At 35.1% G+C, this 21,104-nt stretch overlaps 1 protein-coding gene across 2 annotated transcripts; it reads left to right on the top strand.

The window, feature by feature from the left end:
* Positions 1-1,069: 1,069 nt before the first annotated feature.
* Positions 1,070-6,580, top strand: LOC120157798 (nuclear transcription factor Y subunit B-1-like). Of its 2 annotated transcripts, none has more exons than XM_039168819.1 (7): positions 1,070-1,263; positions 1,651-1,907; positions 3,447-3,576; positions 4,290-4,295; positions 4,400-4,483; positions 4,809-4,847; positions 6,313-6,580. In XM_039168819.1, the coding sequence occupies exons 2-7, from the start codon at positions 1,675-1,677 to the stop codon at positions 6,358-6,360; spliced, it is 540 nt and encodes a 179-aa protein (XP_039024750.1). In that variant the 5' UTR covers positions 1,070-1,263; positions 1,651-1,674; the 3' UTR covers positions 6,361-6,580. The 2 variants fall into 2 exon arrangements, with proteins under 2 accessions (XP_039024750.1, XP_039024751.1); XM_039168820.1 differs by lacking the exon at positions 1,070-1,263 and adding an exon at positions 1,287-1,308.
* The last annotated feature ends 14,524 nt before the right edge of the window (positions 6,581-21,104 follow it).

Raw genomic sequence — 21,104 nt, 5'->3', positions numbered from 1 at the left:
CCAACGACATAGTATAACACTCGTACAACAAAATTGTTGTGTAGATTTTGGCTTCTGCAATTGGATCCAAACAATGCCAACTAAGTTCATAGTCTTAAACAACAAATACACCAAACCATAATTATATGTAACTTAAACATAATATCTTCAAATAAAAGCTAAACAAATACCGTCTTCAATATAAATCGTTGGGTTTCTATCAATAGTGATAAAAGTAGGCTCACTTCAGAGTGACTCACCATTAGTCAAGAGCAAGTATGGAGCACTCAATTCACCTGTAGAAGTAATAAAAAATAAAACTGATTAACAACATTTATTTTCATTATATTCTTTGCATTTCAATGCAACCACACAAAGTTCATGATATTGAAAAGGTATAAGTAGAAAACACTTAATAGTACCGGAATCTCCGTACAATTTTCTCCAAGCTTGTGGAGAACCTCCAATGGGAACACGGCCATGAAGAATAATTCCGTCGATATCAAATGCTATTCCAAAATTACACCTGAGAAAATCAGCTCAATGTCCATACACTTCCCAGGGAACCACATGAGAATTTGGGAAAAAATCGTTTTTTTTTAATATATTGTTTCTTAAAAATGGACATTTTTATGCTTTGATCGAGGAGTAGAAAAGACTTGAAACGAAATCGGAACTTTGTTTTTGAAACGAGAAACCGTATAAATGGTTGATGCGTGAAATCTCCTCTAGTTTCCGATTTCTCCTTCATGTCATAGGGATTTTTTCTTCACCCACATTATGAGCGGCGAACGTCGTCGTTTTAAGTACTCAGTAGATAAGTTTAAAATGACAAAAAATTACTTTTTTTAATATTTTTTTTTGCAGTATAGGAAAAATTGAAGAATATATGAAAAATGTCAAAAATTGTTAGATTTGATGATAAGTTTTGAGAAATCGATAATCAAATATTTAAAAAGATTTATTATATTTAACTGTTAGTTTCGATATTAAATAGGTAATTAAAGCTAAATAATTTTAATAATTCGGTAAATATTTAAAATGTTTCTTTAATTAGAATACAGATGTTGTAAACACGAACTTCCTTCAACGAAAAAAAAAACCCTCAAATCTTCTTTTGTTTTTCGTATCCATCATTTCTTCTCCATCGTCGGATCTCTCTTTGATTCATCCAATAAAAACAAATACTTCTAACCAATCGCATCCTCTCGCGCCAAATACAAAAAGGAAGAAAAAATATCCATTTTTGTGCTCTTCTATATTTAGTATTTGCTTTCCCTTCAGGTTCTTTCTCTTTCTACTCTTGCATGAAAACTTGTATGTATTTAGGTATGTGTTTGTTCATAGGGATCTGTATGTAATCATGTACTTAGGCATCTGGTTTTTGTTGAATTTTAGATTTTCTGTGTATGGCAGTATTCGTATTTGTAGATGTATGGATGAATTTATGCTTTTGGGGATGTTTACTGAAGCATGTATGTATCTGGTTATCTCTTTTTTTTTTAATGATTTAAGTTTTGGTTTCGTTTGAATTTGAGGATTTTGTATGCGGCTTGTTTGTATTTGTATGTAATTATGGGTTGAATATATGCATTTGGGATGTTTATGTAAGCATATATGCATCTGGGTATTTAAAAGTACTGGTTCTTGTTTTTCCATGTTCTGTTTTAGTTGTGATCTAGGTTTTCTGGGCACATGGCGGATGGTATGGCAGGGGGGCCTGCGAGCCCACCAGGAAGGAGCCATGAGAGTGGAGGAGAGCAAAGCAGTCCTCAGTCAAATGTGAGGGAACAAGACCGTTTCCTCCCAATTGCTAATATAAGTAGAATCATGAAGAAGGCATTGCCTTCTAATGGGAAAATTGCCAAGGATGCTAAAGATACTGTTCAAGAATGTGTTTCTGAGTTTATCAGCTTCATCACTAGCGAGTATGTTCAGTTATTGAATATTTTGGGAACTTTTTTGTATTTCTTTAATATTTGTTAACTTTGAATTTGATGGTTTTGAAATTGTGAGGATGTCACTTTGAGAATAGAGAGTTTTGTTTCAAATGTGGTGTTTAGAATCTATGTTACTCAGGCTTGGTGGAGTGTCGAACACTAATATGTGTATGACTGTATGTTCAGTTAAAACAATATGTGTATGACTTTGGTGGAGTGTCTTTGGTGGTGTCGAACACTAATATGTGTATGACTGTATGTTCATGTATTTGGAGGGTCTTTGGAAGATCGTAGTTGCATGCCCATGTTAAAATATCATACTTCGGACATGGTACTTATATAAAAATGAAGTCAGAATAACATAGTTTAGTGTGTATGAGAAAGTAGACTATGTGTTTTATGTTGCAACATTTGGTGCTTTTTTAGGAAAATGCTTAAGCTGGGAATTAGTTGATTGGAGTTAGTAGGGTCATAGGATTTTGGATTATAACATTATAGTATGTTTGGAAACATGAATTTGAAAATTGGATTTAAATCTTAAAAATGAAGTCAGAATAACATAGTTTAGTGTGTATGAGAAAGTAGACTATGTGTTTTATGTTGCAACATTTGGTGCTTTTTTAGGAAAATGCTTAAGCTGGGAATTAGTTGATTGGAGTTAGTAGGGTCATAGGATTTTGGATTATAACATTATAGTATGTTTGGAAACATGAATTTGAAAATTTTGGATTTAAATCTCGTTTTTGATATAAATTGTGAGAATGTAATACATACCTCATAAATTTATGATCACTAAGCTTGTGTATATTTGAAAGGTGTAATACAAAACAGGAATTTCAAATTCATAAAGATCTATATGCATTTCAAATTCACCACTAAATAGATATCCAACAAACCAATGAATTTGAGAAATAATCATGAATGTAAAATTTGAAATCTAACTTCTCACTGACAACCTTATGATGTATCATGAGCCTTTTCTGTATGTGGGCTAGAGATTCTTTGTTAAACGGTGTTTTATGTTGGTGTTTGTTTCTTTACTTCTTAATAATATTGAGAAACATAATTATGTTTTATATGAATTGTAAATTGTGAATTGTGATTCATTACATTGGAGATGTTGGCTTCTGTATCTGATATGTTGATTTCATGGTTTCTGGTAAATGGATGTTTGTTTCCCTTTCTTACTTTTGGATTGTAAAAAGTTTGTTTTCAAGGGATTTTGTTTTAGTTTATATAAGAAAGAAGGGTCCTTGTGTTTTTAATTCCGACTTTTGATGTTTTTTGGTCCAGTTAAGTTTTTAGTTTTGATGGATGTGAACAAGCATTTTTCCCATTTTTGTTGTGAACTATAAATTTTTTGATTGGTGTGAAATATATCATTGATTTCTTGTTGATATTTTTCGCATCAATTTTATTTTGTTCAGATTTTGAATTGATGCTTGTGGAAATTTAGGCTTTTGTGTATTAATCATATGATTGATTGGTTAGAATTTGTATCAATTGTTTGGGCTGTTTGTTTTATAGGGCTAGCGATAAATGTCAGAAAGAGAAGAGGAAAACAATTAATGGAGATGATCTGTGTTCGGCAATGGCGACATTAGGATTCGAAGACTATATCGATCCACTTAAAATATACCTTGCCAGATACAGGGAGGTATGCAGGGCTTTAAGTTTTGACCTATTTGTTTATTTACTTCACTTACTGCTTCATCCAACTTTTCGATTCATTTAGGCCCAGTTTTGAACTTTTGACCTATTTGCTTGCCTGTTTCACTTTGGCTACATCTAGTTTGTCAATTTATCATAGTATGGAACCTGTTAGGCTGTTAGAAGATTGAATGGAGTTCAAACCCTTTTTGTTTGTTGTCACTGTCTTGCATATCATACAAGTAAATCTATATTAGGGTCAATTTACCTTAAAAGCTGCATTTCACTGCAACTGCAATGCTGAATGGGAAAAAATTGACTTTTGTGGTTAAAAAATAGTTTTGACAAACCAAATAGAAAAGCTAAGGAATTGGAGCTTGTGATTAGGAAGATGGCTTTGGACCTTCTGATCCTCACTTTTCTAAATTATTATTATTTCAAACATGCTTTTTCTTGAAATTTTGATTTCTCACAACACTATTTCACGGCATTGTAAAACCCTTCAATGAAAACTTTTAAACCACATTTTTCAACCCATTTTTTTAAATCAAGCTTCTTGTAAAAGAAAATGTTAAACTAGGCCTAGGTTTCAATTGTTTGAAGTCCAAAATTTGTTGTTCGATTCCCTGACATTTTCATCTTTATTATTTGATCTGACTAGTTCTTTCTTTTTTTCCTTTTTCTCGGAACTGGTATATCGATGATGAATATGATGCACAGTTGGAGGTAGTTATGCTCTCTCGTTCACCATTAATATATTTTCTTGTAGCTTGCCCGGATAGTGTCTCTGATGCCAGTGGCAACATTAATGCAAACTTTCTAACTAACAGGGTGACACCAAGGGATCCGCCCTCGGTGGTGACGGATCTTTTAAAAGAGATGCAGGGGGAGTTCTGGCTGCCCAAAATCCACAGGTGAAACCATGTTATTGGTTTATGTTCCTGCTTAAGTTACTTTGACTTGAGTATGAGTGATACAAGTATGGTCCAACAAAGTAACATTTTTTTTCCAAGTTGTTCCATGCATATGGTGGACCCTTGGATAGTCCTACCCTAATACAAATTTCCAGATATATGACAATACATATGTTGTACATCAGTATTTTAAGAAAAGAGAGGAGTCGGAATTATATAGATTCTTATTTCTGTGCTAAAAAATTATATATCTGGCAATTTTTTCCCATAATCTCTGCAACTGATTACTATATTCTTTTTCCTGGTTGGCATATAAATCCTGCAGTTTTCAATCCAGGGAACATTGAACTATACTGATTCCCAAGTAATTCTCTCTCTCTCTCTCTCTCTCTCTCTCTCTCTCTCTCTCTCTCTCTGTGTGTGTGTATGTGTGTGTCTCTCTCTCTCTCATTTGGGTTTTTTTCATGCATAGGTTTTCATTTGCTGGATATATATATATATATATTCCCTTATGAATACGTTGTTGATTAATGTTTTCCTGTCCGTTAACTTCATGTTGAACGTTTCCACGTATTAGGCTTGATTAGCATTAGATTGTACTAGTAGAGTTTATTTTTGTAGTCCTGTGCTTCCAGTACTTAATTTCATTTTGGTTACCTTAGTGCCATGCAATTGCTTTTTCTAACAATTTCACTAGTTTGAGGAATAAAAATATCATGGGGGGTCTAGGTTATCTCTTGCTTTAACCGATTATTTTGAGCAAAGTAACTACGGAATCAAACTTTTCTTTTGTGAGTTCTCTCCTAGTCCCCTGGTTTCCTATTCTACAAAGTGTAAAAATGATTCAATTTCAACAACTGCACCAAGTTCTGTTTTTACCGAAAGCTTTGCCATTTCAGGTTTTTTGACAAAATTCATCAATCCTACACCTACATTAATCTTTTGATAAATAGGGGATTGAATTAGGTAAAAGCATTCCACATAAGCATCATGCTTACGGTAGGAAACTTTTTTTCTCTGTTGAAGATAGAATTCTTGAATATGAAATGATTAACTGATGAATGATAGGATTACGATATTTATATTTTGTATTAAAATTGAATGATTGGATAACTATTTACATGCATGATTTTGCGCCTACGATTATTTCAATTTTCCTGTCATTTAATCATGCATTGTAGATTGCATGTTATATGAATGCTCAATTTTCTGACCCTTTGATTCCAGGGAGTTCCATCTGGAATCACTTTTTTCATGTTTATTATGTATTGCTGTCCAAAGCATATCCAAATATACAGAAAAACTTGGGGGGGGGGGGGGAAACCAAAATTACATATGGCAACACACACACCCGAATCTGAAAATTAGATTTGTCGGACTAGGAAGCCTTTTGCAAAGCTATCAATCTTCTCCGCCCTTGCCCTTCACTTTTTCTGCTTCTCGATTGTGATTTGGGAAAACAAAATATCATCTAGCAGCTTCAACTCTGTTTACCCGCTTTGGAGAGTAGGTCAGGCTATTGCTTCCCCCTGCTCTATTTGGCATTGTAGTACCCTGTCTAGCCGCATTGTAATGGCAATGAAGTTGTTGTAGACCAAAGCGTTATATATACACACTGGGTGAAAAATTGGGATCTTTTAGTAAAAACTATTGGAAATTGTAGCTGTAAAAGAAGGGTTGTTTTTCCTTCCCTCTCAAAACCAATCTGGCCTATTTTTAGTAGTATGTACCTAAAAAAACTCTTGTTTGTAATTTTGTTTTCGGTAATGGGTTATCTGCTGCAGTGTAAATTAACAATCCCATTTCAGTGATTTGGTTTAATCTTGCAGGCACCAGGACAACATATGATCATTCCTTCCATGCAAGGCAACGAGTAAGTGCCCCCGATCCAAGCTTCCGCTATCGGATTTATGAGAATTAGAAGTAGTTAAATTTAGTTAAACACCTATAGGAACTTTAATGTGGGATTCATCTTTTTAGTGATCTTGTTGTAAGGTGATTTGGGAGTTGTAAAAATGCTTTCTTAAGTGCTGTTTCATCATACAGTGCTGCGGGGCCATGGTTCCCGAGCAGGCATTATATGACATAATTGACTTATTTGCGCATCTAAGCACTTCGTTTTGATATTAATGAGCTAGTTCGGTTTTAACATTATTCGAACCGGTCCAATATGATCTTCGAGTCGGTTTCATTTAAACCGAATGTTCTCTCCCTTGTATAGCATCGAGGGGGCCATTGATTATTATTTTTTGTATTCTAAATCTAATTCTAATTTTACCTAGTGGGGATGAGAAGGAAGTAAAGTGCTCCTAGTGGGTTTAGAATTCATGACTTAAGAAAATAGGGAATAGAGATGAGCAGCTTGACCACCTAGTCAAATACCCTTGCTCTAATTAATGATATTTGATGTATCGATAATATATAAATTGATATATTGTAAGTATATTAAAAATATAATCTTTTATATTTATTTTTAACTAGTTTTTCAGCACGTGTGCTGTGTGCTTTCTTGTTTTTTAATGAAATATTTTATTTTACTAAAAAATAATTTAAAATATTATTTTATATTGAAAATCATATATTTACTATATTTAAAAAATATTTTTAGAATATATTTTCAAAGGTATCATATGTGATGATTTAATAATATTATATTATCTTATCGTTGTTTTAATATGTTTTCATATATATGAACAATGGACAAGCGTTGGTGATCATAGATAGGTAAAAAGAGGGTGTTGGTGATTATATATGAAATGGATGGGATAAACCGTCATTGACGACAATTGGTTTATATATGTATAGTTGAATCATTACATCATGAACTCGAATGATTTTGATTACAGCTAATACTTAAACACAAGATCAAGTTAATCAGATATAAAAACCAAAATTAAAATTTTAAAATAGTATCTAAGTTTAATTGGTTAAATTTAAGTAATTGAATATTTATCTCAAATTGATCTTAGATCTTAAAATTAAATATTGGATTAAACATCGAGTATGAAGTTGGGTTTAGAGCTTATATTAGGACATGCGTGATTTGCTTCTTGCATTACAACTGCAATTTCAGAACTTTTGACAGCTACGATATAATTTCGTTAGGAATTTTGCCATATTTGAAAGGCGTGGGTCCCCACGTGAATCTCTTCACTGATGTCGTTCATGGCTCTTCTTTTATTTTTATTTTTTTAATACTTATTTTCTAATATATTATGTGTATGATTTATGAGTAAATCTCACATATATAAATGATTATAAAAATAAAAAAAAGTTTCTACTAACGCTCGTTTAGGATACAGAGAGATCCCTAAATCATAAAATAAGAAATATAATATTTGTTATCATTACTTTAATCTAAAAATATTTTAAAATAAATAAAATAGAAATAATAAAAAGTCAAGTGTGGATATAGTAAATAAAGAAATTAGAGCGACGTTGATAATGTAGCAAGACAGACCAAAGTCTATCTGTTTCTCGCTTCTGCTTCACTGTAAAATTTTGGGTAAAGTATAGTAATGGTAACTAAACTTTTCTAAAGCTTTCATTTAGGTTCTCCAATTTTTAAAACTTGCAATACAGTCCCCTAATATTTAGTTCATTTGCAATACAGTCCCCAAACATTTAGTCCATTTGTAATATGGTCCCCGACATAACCGGCCGTTTGACGCCGTTACATTGTCGTTAGTACATTTGCAATATGGTCACTGAACTTTTCACGCGCTTGCATTTAGATTCCCCAACTTTTAAAACTTGCAACGCAATCCTCAATTTCATTCTAAACCCCAAATTTCTTTTCGATCTCGAATTTCCTTTTTCGCTTCTCTTTTGTCATTTCTAACGTAACTTTTCAGTCGGGGATGCATGGGAAATTCTAATCTAACTTCGAATTATGTGGAGGTGTTGACTTGAATAAGGGTCTATTGAGAGAATACCAGACCAAGAGACTATCGGGACCATTTACGATTCAAGGTGTAATGTTAGGTACAGGTCATCTCAGGTGAAGCATAGATGTTCGATGAAATACTTGTGAGAAAAAATGGGGTTAGAAATGATGAGTTAACAAATACTACTAAGATGAACTAAGTATCATTGTTGAAAGTCACCAACAAAGCTGGAATTATTTTGTATAAATGGCATATAATAATTTATTTGTTTAATCCTTATGGTTAAAGATTTTCCAACAGATGATCAAATATAATGAAATCTCAAACAGCGCATTCACCTCTCAGTCTCTTTCGCTCACATGCACTCTTGTTTGGTTTTGTTCTTCAATTTTCTATCATGTAAAATTGTAAACCCAAGCAGTGCTTTGTCTTTCAGCTTTTTATTTACAAAGAAAAAATGGAGGAAGAATTGATGGAACGCAACACCGATTGCGTTTATTTCTTAGCCTCCCCTCACTTGCAAGAAGGTATTTATTTTAGAGAAAATAACCTCAGTGACCGAAAATGCCTTATAATATACGATTTTAACAAACTTTTTTTGGATTTGCAAAAATGACCAACAAATCGGCAACGCGAGCTCCAATTTTGAAAATCGAAACAAAGAAGTCAAATTCGCAATGCGTTTGCCAAATTCGCAACACTGAATTTCAAATTCACAACTGAATTTCAAATTTGCAACTGAATTTCAAATTCGCAACTCGATTTTTGAATTCGCAACACGAATTTAATTTCGCAACAGGTTTTAGTTTCACAACACAAATCTTTTGGGTATATAACTACGCAGCAGTAGTAACTCATAACCTAAATCCCTAAATCGTAACTCATTCTATCTACATCTATCACTCTCTCCATCTATCACTCTCTCCGGCGACATATGTTCCTATATCCAACGACATCCTTCCCCATCTCTAATTGTTTTTACATAATTTTATTTTTATATAATTTTTCAATGATTTCTCTCCCAAATTATCAACTATCAACTTAATAAAGGTATGTTTTTCTCTAAGTTAGTGATGATATCTAGTTTATAGCTCGTTTGTTTAGTAAATTAATTTACAATTTGTACAATGAAATCATCTAATATTGATCATGTTTGGATAGATTTGTGTTTTGGAGGGTCATGGGAGAATGTTCATGGTGTTTTACAATATGTGCCTTTACCCATGAGTCTTCAACTAAAATTGACATTAAAAAAGTTAACTTATGAAACTCTAATGTTACGTGTTGCAAAGAAATTGAATTTAGAGCCTCTAAGTGGATTTAGGCTATCTTATCAGAGAAAAGGTAAAGTTTATTTGTTAACCGACAATGAAGATGTTGAACGATTCATTTCTTACATTAGTGTTTCGCAAGAAGATGATGTTACATTGTATGTTGTTGAACCTAGAAGTAGTGAAGTTGGGTCAGTAGCGGGTAGTAATCAACTAAGTTCTTCAACCCCAGTTTATGGTGCTCACAATGTACAACGTTGTTATCAACCTCAAAATTTAATGGTTCCACCACAATTTCATCACCAAGAAAATTTTGTTTCACCACATTTCTAATACCAAACACAATATCAAACACAATCTCAAAACCCACAACCTTTCCCTAACCCAAATCCCAATCAACTTTCAGCACCAAATTCCGGTTTTCGTATTGACCAGTTAGACGATTATGAGCCAACAGAAAAAATTGTGAGTACTAGTCAGTATTCAAAATTTGATCTTGGTCAATACCCGGACTTTGATCTTGGTCAATACTCGGATTTTGATTATGTTTCAGAAGAAGAAACAGACCCTGCGTGTAATGATTTTGATATTGGTCAATACACGAGGTGGTAGATTTTCCATTTATGACCGTGAATGGTTGTGAGGGTTGCTATGAGAGATGGTGATAGACGGATTTTGTTAGAGATGGGGACGGATTACGTCGAAGATGGGGACGGATGTCGCCATAGAGAGTGAGAGATTGAGATGTGATTGAGTTATGATTTAGGGTTTTAGGTTATGATTTGCGATAATATTGTTTACATGTGTGTTACGAAATTAATATTGCGAAAATAAACGCGCTTTGACTTCTGTGTTGCGAATTTGACTTATGTGTTGCGAATTTGACTTATATGTTGCGATTTACAAATTCGCGTTGCGATTTTGAAAAATCGCAATGCGATATATTCACGTTGCGAATTTGGAAACTGGGTTGCGAAATTGGAGTTTGCGTTGCGAATTTGAGATCGCATTGCGAATTTGTTGGTCATTTTTGTAAATCCAAAAAAGTTGGTTAAAATCGTATATTATAAGGCATTTTCGGTCACTGAGGTTATTTTCTCTTTATTTTATCTTTTGGACTATCCGGAAGTAAGCTTTTCCTCTTTCGCACTTTCCCATTTTCAACTCGCATTGTGTGTTTTTTGTTGAAATTTTTGTTTTTGGAACTGCATATCAATGATCTAGATATTCAGTGTTAGTTTTGAACCAAAATCATCTAATTTTCTTTCTTTTTCTTAATCGTACTCCTTATGAAAGATATTCAGTCTGTTATAATAGAAGTGAAATAGGGTCATAGGCTATTTTTTTTATATTCTTGTTTGGTTTTTCTTTAAATTAGGGAATTGGTTGTGAGTATCGACATAGTCAAATTGCCAGGGTCAATCAAAGAGACTATTGGTACTAGTTTACTGGAATTGTATTGATCTGACATGAGCTCGGATTCTTTTTAATAAGTTCATGTTGATTACATGACTGATATATTGTGAACGAATTGGATTTTTTACATGTTTTGGAAAATTTACAGTTGAATTGTATTGAATTATAGCTTTAGAAGATAATTTTGCATGCACGCAATTCGAAAGACATCATGATAGGGTAGTATATTTGGAGCAGCTACTTGACCATATCATGATGCCTTTCGAGTTACGAAAGAGATTTAGAGGTGAATGTGTTGTTTGAGATTTCATTATATTTGATCATCTGTTAAAAAATCTTTAACCACAAGGATTAAATGAAGAAATTATTATATGTCATTTATACAAAATAATTTCATCTTTGTTGGTAAATTTCAACAATGATACTTAGTTCATCTTAGTAGTATTTGTCAACTCTGTATTTCTAACCCCATTTTTTTCTCACAAGCATTTCATCGAACATCTATTCTTCACCTGAGATGACATGAATCTAACATTACACCTTGAATCGTTTATGGTCCCAATAGTCCCTTAGCCGGGTCTTCTCTCAATGGACCCTTATTCAAGTCAATACCTCCACATAATTCAAATTTAGATTAGAATTTGTAACATCCTGAAATTCGGGTTAGTGACTAAAATGAGAATTTTTGAAATTTGAGGATCAATTTAGGAAATTAAAAATTTTAAGGATTTTTATAAGAATATTTCAATATTATATAAAGAGTAAATACGAAAGGATTATAAGGTTATTATGGTAATTTGGCTTGGAGGATATTTTTATCTCCCTTATTTAGGAAGAGAACACGTGGGGATGGGGAGAGTTTTCTGGAAAACTTATTTCTTATTCTTCCTTCTTTACGTTGGCTTCCATTGTTAAGGGTAAGTTTGATTTTAGTTGTTGATTTCTTGAATATTAAGTAGGTTTTGATTATTTGGGTGTTATATAAGCTTAAGTAAAGATTATATAAGCTTAAAACACCAAGAAGAGAGAAATATAAAGGAATTTCTATTAAGAGTTTAGAAATAAACTTTTGTTATAGAAAGGTTTTTGAAGTTCTAAGGATGGATTTGACTTGTCTTTGACTTGTCAAAGGGTTAATTAAGAAGTTAGAGGTGATAGAATTGAACTAAGAACACATGGAAAATTTGATGAAATTCTTTGATTCAAGAATTATGGTGAATTATGAGGGATAATGAAGTGTTATAATATTATAAGAAGGTTTACATATGTATAGATAAGTTTTATGGTATAAGAAGGGGTTTATAAGTAGAATTTGAAGACAAAGTAAGAATTTTCGGGCTCAAAATGTAATTTCTTGGTTGTGTGCATCGATGCATCTTCAATGTGTATCGATGCACTCTCAAATAAATGAATATCGAATGCAATTAATGCATCGATGCATAAGGAGTGCATCGATGCACCCCCTTAAGATTAGAACATCGAAGGTGATTTGTGTACCAATGCATGGATAGTGCATCGATGCACATGTTAAAAAATGCATCGATACACTGTAGAATGTACCGATGCACTTCAATGGGAAATGGAATAAATCTTTCTTTCAGTCTAAGAAATTATAGATTATAGTATATCAATGGGATAATGATAGTATAAATATATGATTGTGTAGACATCGATCGAAAGTAAAGTTCGGATAGGTCGGCAGAGTAAGATACGTAAAGAAAACAAGAGCTCAAGAGTGTTCATTGAGACCAGGTGAGTACATGATAGTAAGTATACGCCATGTTAAGGAATTAAGACTTGCAATGAGTCTAATTCTGATATTATATGATATAAGTAGTAAAGCATACAAATGTAGTGATATGGTGTTAGATGTATGGTATATGAGTAAATGCATATGTCTAATTGTTGAATGCATCTTTATGTGTGAACTATGTAAATGCATGTATTTATGATAATAGGTCATGTGATCATGAGATATATGATAAAATATATGTGAAAGTAATATAACTCATATGTGTTTCTATTAGAATATTATATGATATGTTATGTATGTGAAATGAATGATATGAATACATGTTAGTATAATAAGATAGATTAGATGTTATAATTGAATGAAGGGATTGTATGAAAACATGTATATGCGAACATGTGTTTTGAGATAAGAATCATGACTATGAACTATGTGAAAAAGAATACAAGTAAAAGTGAAAATCTATGTGATAAGTGAATGTGAATTACCTGGAAATATGCTATGTGAAATTGAACTATGTGCCTACGTGAATATGTGAAAAGATATAAAAAAATAATGTTCATGTCATGTGTTATGAGAGCTATAGGTATAGTTGGCATGCCAAGAGTCGAGGGTTCTACGTGGTCATTCGAGACATATATGTAATTATGTGGAACGTATATATGGTACTTCGGTACACTTATTTGGTCCATTATATTATGTATATGGTTCTTAAGGAGTGGTCCTTTGGGACACAGTGGTCCTACGGGACAAATTCTATGCGCCCCTAGTGTGATTTATACGAGCTGTGGTGATAGCATTGTGTACAACCTCTATGTACTCACATACCTTAAGTTATCAATAGTGTGTATGGGCTTTGAAAAGAAAACATAATTTGATATAACGATATGTGTGTTTCTCGTGAAATGGTTTATGTGATATGTATAAGTGATAAGTTAGGATCATATGATAATAATGGTAACAAGTGCATATGTGTAATGGTGATATGATATGTTATATGGTTATGTATGATATGATCATAGTAATTATTCACGTATTTTTGTGTTTTGAAATTATATTCTACGTTTATGTTCAATATATGCTCATATGATGGAATTGAATTAATGACAAGGAAATAAGTAAGGATAAACATGTTACTGATGAGTTCAATAGGTATATAAGTATAATGTGTATTACATAAGATGTTCATGCATTTGTTAGTTTACTTTATGTATTTACATATCTCACTAAGTATATGACTTAGCGTGTAAGTGTCTTACACGTAAGTGTGGATAAGTCAGAAGATCAAGCTTCAGATCCGTAAAGCAGCATATCTCCGCGCAAAGTTCAAATCAGAAATATTTTGTAAAGTATGTATTGTCATATAATTAAGTATGTTGGCATGTAACTAAGTCATTATATATGTACGCTTTGATGGAGTCTGATAAGGTTTTAAACATGTTTATGTAAAAGAATTACTTTATAGAGTAAAAGTTTTAAATTTTCTATGATTTTTTATAAAAATATATGCTTTGACTGATCAATGTGACATATTGGACTCATATACGGGTCGGGTACGGGTTGGGGGTGTTACATTTAATGGTATCAGAGATAAGGTTTAGCTGATTCTAGGCTTAAACTGAAGTAAAAAGTGTTTTGAAAAGGTGTACATGCCAACAAAAAGTGAAAGTTTATGATCTGATAGAGTCATGAGTATGTTTTTTTCTAATAAAGTTATATTATTATGTATTAGATGTCTGATCGTGAGAGTCCTCGATGTGAAAGGAGGAGTAATAGACCTGAGGACAGTAGCAATTCACCTTCCCTGGCCAGGCATGGTGAAGAGCGAGCACCTCAAGAAGTACCAGTGAGATATCGAGGGTTATTTTTTGGGACGTTAAATGTTGTTTTGTCGCGTTTTCAAACCTCCGCGCCCTCAGCTCCTCGAATGAATATAGCTAAGGAATTGAAAGGTTTATGAGCACCTGAGTTTAAGGGTGAAACTGAGGAAGATCCGATTGCTGCGGATCTTTGATTTAACGATGTCAAGATTATGTTGGATGGATTCCATTGTTCTGAGGTTTATTCTTCTTGGAAGAATTCAAGCGTAAGTACATTGGTGATCAATATATCAGGCAGATGAAACAAGAATTTTTTAATTTAAAACAAGGGAATTATACAGTGTATGAATACGAATTTGAGTTTAATAAGTTAAGTCGTTTTGCTGCTGAGTTTATTCTGACTGAGAAAAATGGGTGTGAATGGTTTGTGGAGGGTTTGCGCCCTAGGCTAAGAGAGTTGTTGATAGCCTTGAATTTGTCATCGTTTCAAGAAGTGGTTAATCGAGCTAAAGCTCTAGAGATAGCTCAGAATAAAAGATTTAAAGAACAGAAAGTTCAGAAGTCCAAAAGAATGGGTGCTTCATCGAGTTCCTCGCTGTTAACTTCCTAAAAAGGCTACTTTTAAAGCCTTTTTCACTTAAGTTATTGTTTGTTTAAAAGCTCATTTTAGTCATTTTAGGATCATGTAGTTGCATATAGTTGCATTTGTGGTGGCTGTGCTATTTTATTTCTTAATGGTGTTATTTGAGGGAAAGGTGCAGTTCGTATATGGTGTGCAGGGAATAGCAAGAAAAAGGATTCTTTGGGAAGTAATGCCGCGGCATCACACGTTGCTAAAGCAGATTGAAATGCCTTGGCATTTATGGCGCAGAAAAAGACAAAAAGATATTTCTGCATAAGGACAGCTGGCACTGGACAGTTGTCCCTGCACGTGGAGGACTGCTGTAACCGCCTGCCAGAGCTACCAATGGACCACTGCCACTTGGAGGATAAGGTTCATGCACAAAATATGATTCTAGGGGTATGAGGGGTATTTTGCACCCAACAAACTCATCATTACCCCTAGATATTTTATTTATTATATATGACACCTCATGGGAGAGAGAGAAAGAGGACGGTGAGCACACGCATAGAGCAGAAAAAATCAGATTTTTATTTTCTCTTTTTCCTTTCTTTTTCCTTGGAATATTCCTCCATTGATTAAGCTTCAAGGAGTGGCAAGCTAGGCCGAAAGGAGCTAGCGAGCTAGGTGGTTCGTGGTGGCCGAGAGGAGACCTTCGGTGGCGCGTCGAAGGCTTCTTCTCACTTCCCTTTTTGCTGCTATTTCTTTATATTATTTTGTGGGTTGTTGGAACGAATTTTCATGACTTTGTGTTTGGATATTTCGAACCCCACCATGAACTAACTTATTTGGTGGTGGTTAGTTGAATGGTTGTTTGAACTTTATTTTCAATAGTATATTTAAGTTTATTGTGGTTCTTTATTTGCTTTGCTTATGAATGCTTCACCATCTAGGCTTGTAAGAGGCATGGAAATGTCCATCTCTTAGATGAAGGTTAGGTATTCGGAAGAATCCTAAACTAAAAATACTTGTAAGTATTCGGAAGAAACGCAAGATAATATCCTCATAAGCAATGGGTTATGGTATTTTCAAGGGGCTTTGAACCGGCCTAGGAATATTATAACTTAATCCCTTAGATCTCGGAAGAGACTAGGTTAGGATTTCAACGACTAAAAAGGGTGTCTTTATCAATAGGGTAGGCTGTCCAACATCGTTGAGTGAGAGCAGATGCCTTGGCATCCTATTCTATTAGGTTCTTTTGAACAGCTTAGGAAAGCCCTGTCGAGTAAGTAAAGACAAGATAGCTTAAATATACTTGAAAAATAAGTTTAGCAACCTTAGACCAATCCTTACCATTCAATTCATTGGAAGCTTGTCACGTGAGGATTATTTTCTTCTTATTTTATTTATCTTTTTATTTACTGTTTTTACCATTTCTCATTGCCTCAACATTTCACCATACTCAATATTAAACATCCATCATTGCCACTGCATTTCCAATTGCTACACCATCACACCATCAATCTGCATCCACCAGCTTATACATATCCATTGCTGTGGCATTTGTATATATCAAGACTAATTATACTTGGATAGAATATTGCATTGCTTTGGTTAGACTTTTGTGATTTCACCCAATCCCTGTGGAGACGATACTCACTCATCATTATATTACTTGAGCGATTGTGTATACTTGCACATTATTTGCGTATATTTTATAGTACTCACAACACGCAACAAGTTTTTGGCGCCGTTGCCGGGGATTGGCAGCCTGAAGTTATTTAGTTTTGTCAGAGCATTTTATTTTGTTTTGCATTTTTATTTTTGTATAGTTTACTTGATATTTTTGTTTTATTTTTCAGGTTTATTTAGTGTATGCCTAGAAGAAATTCTGAAGAGCCTTTGGAACCAATAGAACCTGAGATTGAAAGACTCTTTAGAAGAAGAAGACGTGCTCAAGAAAATATGTATCAGATTGGAAACCAAGGCATTGGTCAAGATGACGGAAATCAGAATGTCGCGGCATTAAACAATGTTGAACCTGCTATCAGGCCTCGTTTTATTTGAGATCATTTAAATCCGATGCTGGATGATCTGAATCCTGGGATTGTGGCACCCGAAATTCAAGCTGCACATTTCGAGCTGAAACCAGTCATGTTCAACATGTTGAATTCCATTGGGCAGTTTGGGGGTATGCCAACTGAAGATGCCAAGCAGCACATTCGCAATTTTCTGGAAGTTTGTGATTCTTTCCGCCAAGAAGGAGTGCATGAGGATTTTCTGAAATTAAAGCTTTTTCCGTATTCATTGCGTGACCGAGCAAGGGCTTGGTTGAGTGGTGTACCAGTCGGTTCGATGGAATCATGGGCCGATCTTTGCAAGAGTTTTTTATTGAGGTACAACCCACCGAATATGAATACGCAGCTAAGGAATGAAATATCATCTTTTCGCCAGGGCGACGACGAATCCATGTATGAGTGTTGGGATCGTTACAAGAGTTTGCTTCGAAAGTGTTCAAATCATGGTTTTCATGATTGGACTCAAGTAGTCATGTTCTATAATGGAGTCAATGCACCCACGAGGATGTTACTGGATGCCTTGGTAAATGGGACATTGCTGGATATATCACCTACGGAGGCGTTTGCTATCTTGGACAGAATTGCTAACAATGATTATCAATTTCCTTCCTCAAGACTTGGGAGTGGGAGGAGAGCACCTGGAGCATTCGAGTTAGAAGCCAAAGATTCGGTGTCCGCTCAACTCTCTGCTATTACTAATATGTTGAAGAACTTACAATGTTCCACTGATGTGAAGGAAGTGAAAACAACTAGTCTGGCATATCTGTTATGCCAAGGCAATCATCACGAGAGCGAATGCCCAACCAACCATGAGTCCATCAACTTTGTTGGTAATTACAATTGAGGCAGCAACAATCCTTACTCAAACACTTATAATGATGGATGGCGTCAGCATCCTAATTTTTCATGGGGAAATCAAGGAGCCCACAATGCTAATCAACCTACTAGGCAGCAGAATCACAATGAGCCTCAAGGTTACCAAAATGCTATGCCATGGCATAATGCTAACAAAGGAGCTTCATCTTCAGCGAGCATAAGTTCCTTAGAAGCTACAATTCAAGAATTCATATCTACTACGAAGACAATGCTGCAAGACCATTCTACTTCAATTAAGAATCAAGGAGATTTACTTCATAGTCAAGGCGCCTTACTTCAAAGCCATAGCTCGTCTCTGAGAGCTTTGGAAGGTCAAGTTGGTCAGATTGCTACGGCATTGCAAGAGCGTCAGCAAGGATGTTTTCCAAGTGATACTGAAGTCACTAAAGGGCCTGGAAAAGAACATTGCAATGTGTTAACTCTTAGGAGTGGAACACAAATCAATCGACAAGTCAAGGATAGTGGGCCACAACAAGATGATTCTAATCCCACTACTGAAGCTGAATTACAAGATGATAGAGTTTCTGAGAAGGACAAGGAGGAGGATTTTGCCAAGGTACCAGATTATGATGCCAAGGCAAAAGAAAATTCTATTCCTGCAGCTAAGGAAGCTAGACCTCCCCCACCCTTCCCGCAAAGATTGAAGAAGCACAATGATGAAGTTCAGTTCAAGAAGTTCGTAGACATTCTTGATCAGCTCCATATCAATATACCTCTCTTGGAAGCTGTTGAACAGATGCCGATGTATGCCAAATTTCTGAAGGACATCTGTACCAAGAAGAGGAAAGTAGAGACAGTTGCCACGGCAACAAAATTTTGTTCTTCATTGAGTAAGTTGCCGCCAAAGAGAAATGATCCGGGCAGCTTCATTATTCCTTGTTCAATTGGAGCTAATTTCATTGGAAAGGCTTTATGTGATCTTGGTTCAAGTGTCAACTTAATGCCGAAATCGATATTCTTGAAGCTTGGCATAGGAGATGTAAGACCCACCTCAGTTATTTTACAACTTGCCGACAAATCCCATGTTAAACCTGAAGGGATAGTCGAGGATGTCATAGTAAGGGTGGACAAGTTTGTGTTTCCAGTCGACTTCTTAATTCTGGACTGCGAAGTTGATGCCAAGGCACCAATCATTCTGGGAAGACCTTTCCTAGCCATTGGACGTATCTTGATAGACTGGGAAAAAGGTGAACTCACCATGAGAGTGGTTGATCAGTGTGTGACTGTCAATGTTTTTAGAACGCTCAAATATGTTGATGACACTGAATAATGCCAAGGCATTTCTGAATTGAACTCAGTGATTGAAGAAGAGACTGAACATCTTTGCCAGAACAACTTCATTCAGCTAGTAGAAAATGAATATTGGGTGGATGATGAAAGCTTAGTGGAGTCCGACGACTTGCCAATTTTGGAGGAGCAATCTAGCTTAGTACAAGTTAGATCAGGTATGAATTTTGAACCTCTGAATTTTGATGAATTCATTTCTCCTAAGCCTTCATTATTTCATGCACCCAATCTAGAGCTTAAGACTTTGCCAGGGCATCTTAAATATGTTTATTTAGGTAGCGATGAGACTTTACCGGTGATTATTTCCGCTAACCTTACTGCTAACCAAGAGCAAAGTTTGTTATGTGTTTTGATGCAGCATAAGAAAGCAATTGGTTGGACTATGGCCGATTTGAAAGGCATTAGTCCCACAATCTGCATGCACAAAATTCTACTAGAAGATTGCCACGGCAATTCAATTGAACCACAAAGAAGACTCAACCCTGTTATGAAGCAAGTGGTGATGAAAGAAATTCTGAAATGGCTTGATGCTGGAGTGTTCTACCCTATCTCCAATAGCTCATGGGTGAGCCCTGTCCAATGTGTTCCGAAGAAATGAGGCACGACAGTGGTTACGAATGAGGATAATGAGCTATTACCCACTCGCACTGTGACCGGATGGAGGATATGCATGGACTATCGAAAACTCAATAAAGCTACGAAGAAGGACCACTTTCCTCTACCTTTCATCGACCAAATGTTGGATCGATTGGCCGACAAAGCATTCTATTGCTTTTTGGATGGGTACTCGGGGTACAATCAAATTGCCATCGCACCAGAGGACCAGGAGAAGACTACATTTACTTGTCCCTATGGCACTTTTGCCTTTAGGAGGATGCCTTTTGGACTCTGTAATGCCCCGACAACGTTTCAGCGCTGTATGCAAGCTATATTTTCAGATATGGTTGAGGATTTTCTGGAGATCTTCATGGACGATTTTTCTGTTTGTGGGGATGATTTTGAACGATGCCTCGGTAATTTAGCAAAAGTTCTCAAGAGATGCGAGGAGGCTGAGTTGGTCTTAAACTGGGAAAAATGTCACTTCATGGTGACTGATGGCATTGTATTAGGCCACAAAATTTCACACAAGGGTATTGAGGTAGACAGGGCGAAAATTGAAGTGATTGAAAAGTTGCCACCACCAACTTCGGTCAAGGGAATAAGAAGTTTTCTTGGACATGCTGGATTCTATAGAAGGTTTATCAAAGATTTCTCCAAGATTTCTAAACCCTTGTGCACATTGCTTCAACAAAACCAACCCTTTGTGTTTTGCGAATTATGCATCGGCGCGTTTACTGAGCTAAAGCGACAACTGATCTCAGCACCTATTGTAGTCCCTCCCGACTGGACATCACCATTTGAGCTGATGTGTGATGCAAGCGATTATGCCGTAGGAGCTGTTTTGGGGCAACGCCGAGGTAAAATCTTTCATGTTATTTATTACTCTAGCCGCACTTTAAATGAAGCACAATTGAACTACACCACCACTGAGAAAGAATTACTTGTCGTAGTATTTGCTTTTGATAAATTTAGACCTTACCTAATAGGCACTAAAGTTATTGTTCACACTGATCATTCGGCTATAAAATACTTAGTGAACAAAAAGGATGCCAAGCCTAGACTTATTAGGTGGAT

Source organism: Hibiscus syriacus, unplaced genomic scaffold (assembly GCF_006381635.1).
Source record: "Hibiscus syriacus cultivar Baekdansim isolate YM2019G1 unplaced genomic scaffold, ASM638163v2 tig00111276_pilon, whole genome shotgun sequence".
Lineage (NCBI taxonomy): Eukaryota > Viridiplantae > Streptophyta > Magnoliopsida > Malvales > Malvaceae > Hibiscus > Hibiscus syriacus.
Note: the sequence above shows the minus strand (reverse complement) of the source record. Positions and strands in the feature narration are given on the sequence as shown.

Bases quoted from the DNA above. Each gene is read 5' to 3' on its own strand.
- LOC120157798 (XM_039168819.1), top strand. From the start codon at position 1,675: ATGGCGGATGGTATGGCAGGGGGGCCTGCGAGCCCACCAGGAAGGAGC. The intron at 4,484-4,808 runs GTGAAACCATGT...TAAATCCTGCAG, and splicing joins TGGCTGCCCAAAATCCACAG to TTTTCAATCCAGGGAACATT. The intron at 4,848-6,312 runs GTAATTCTCTCT...TTAATCTTGCAG, and splicing joins TGAACTATACTGATTCCCAA to GCACCAGGACAACATATGAT.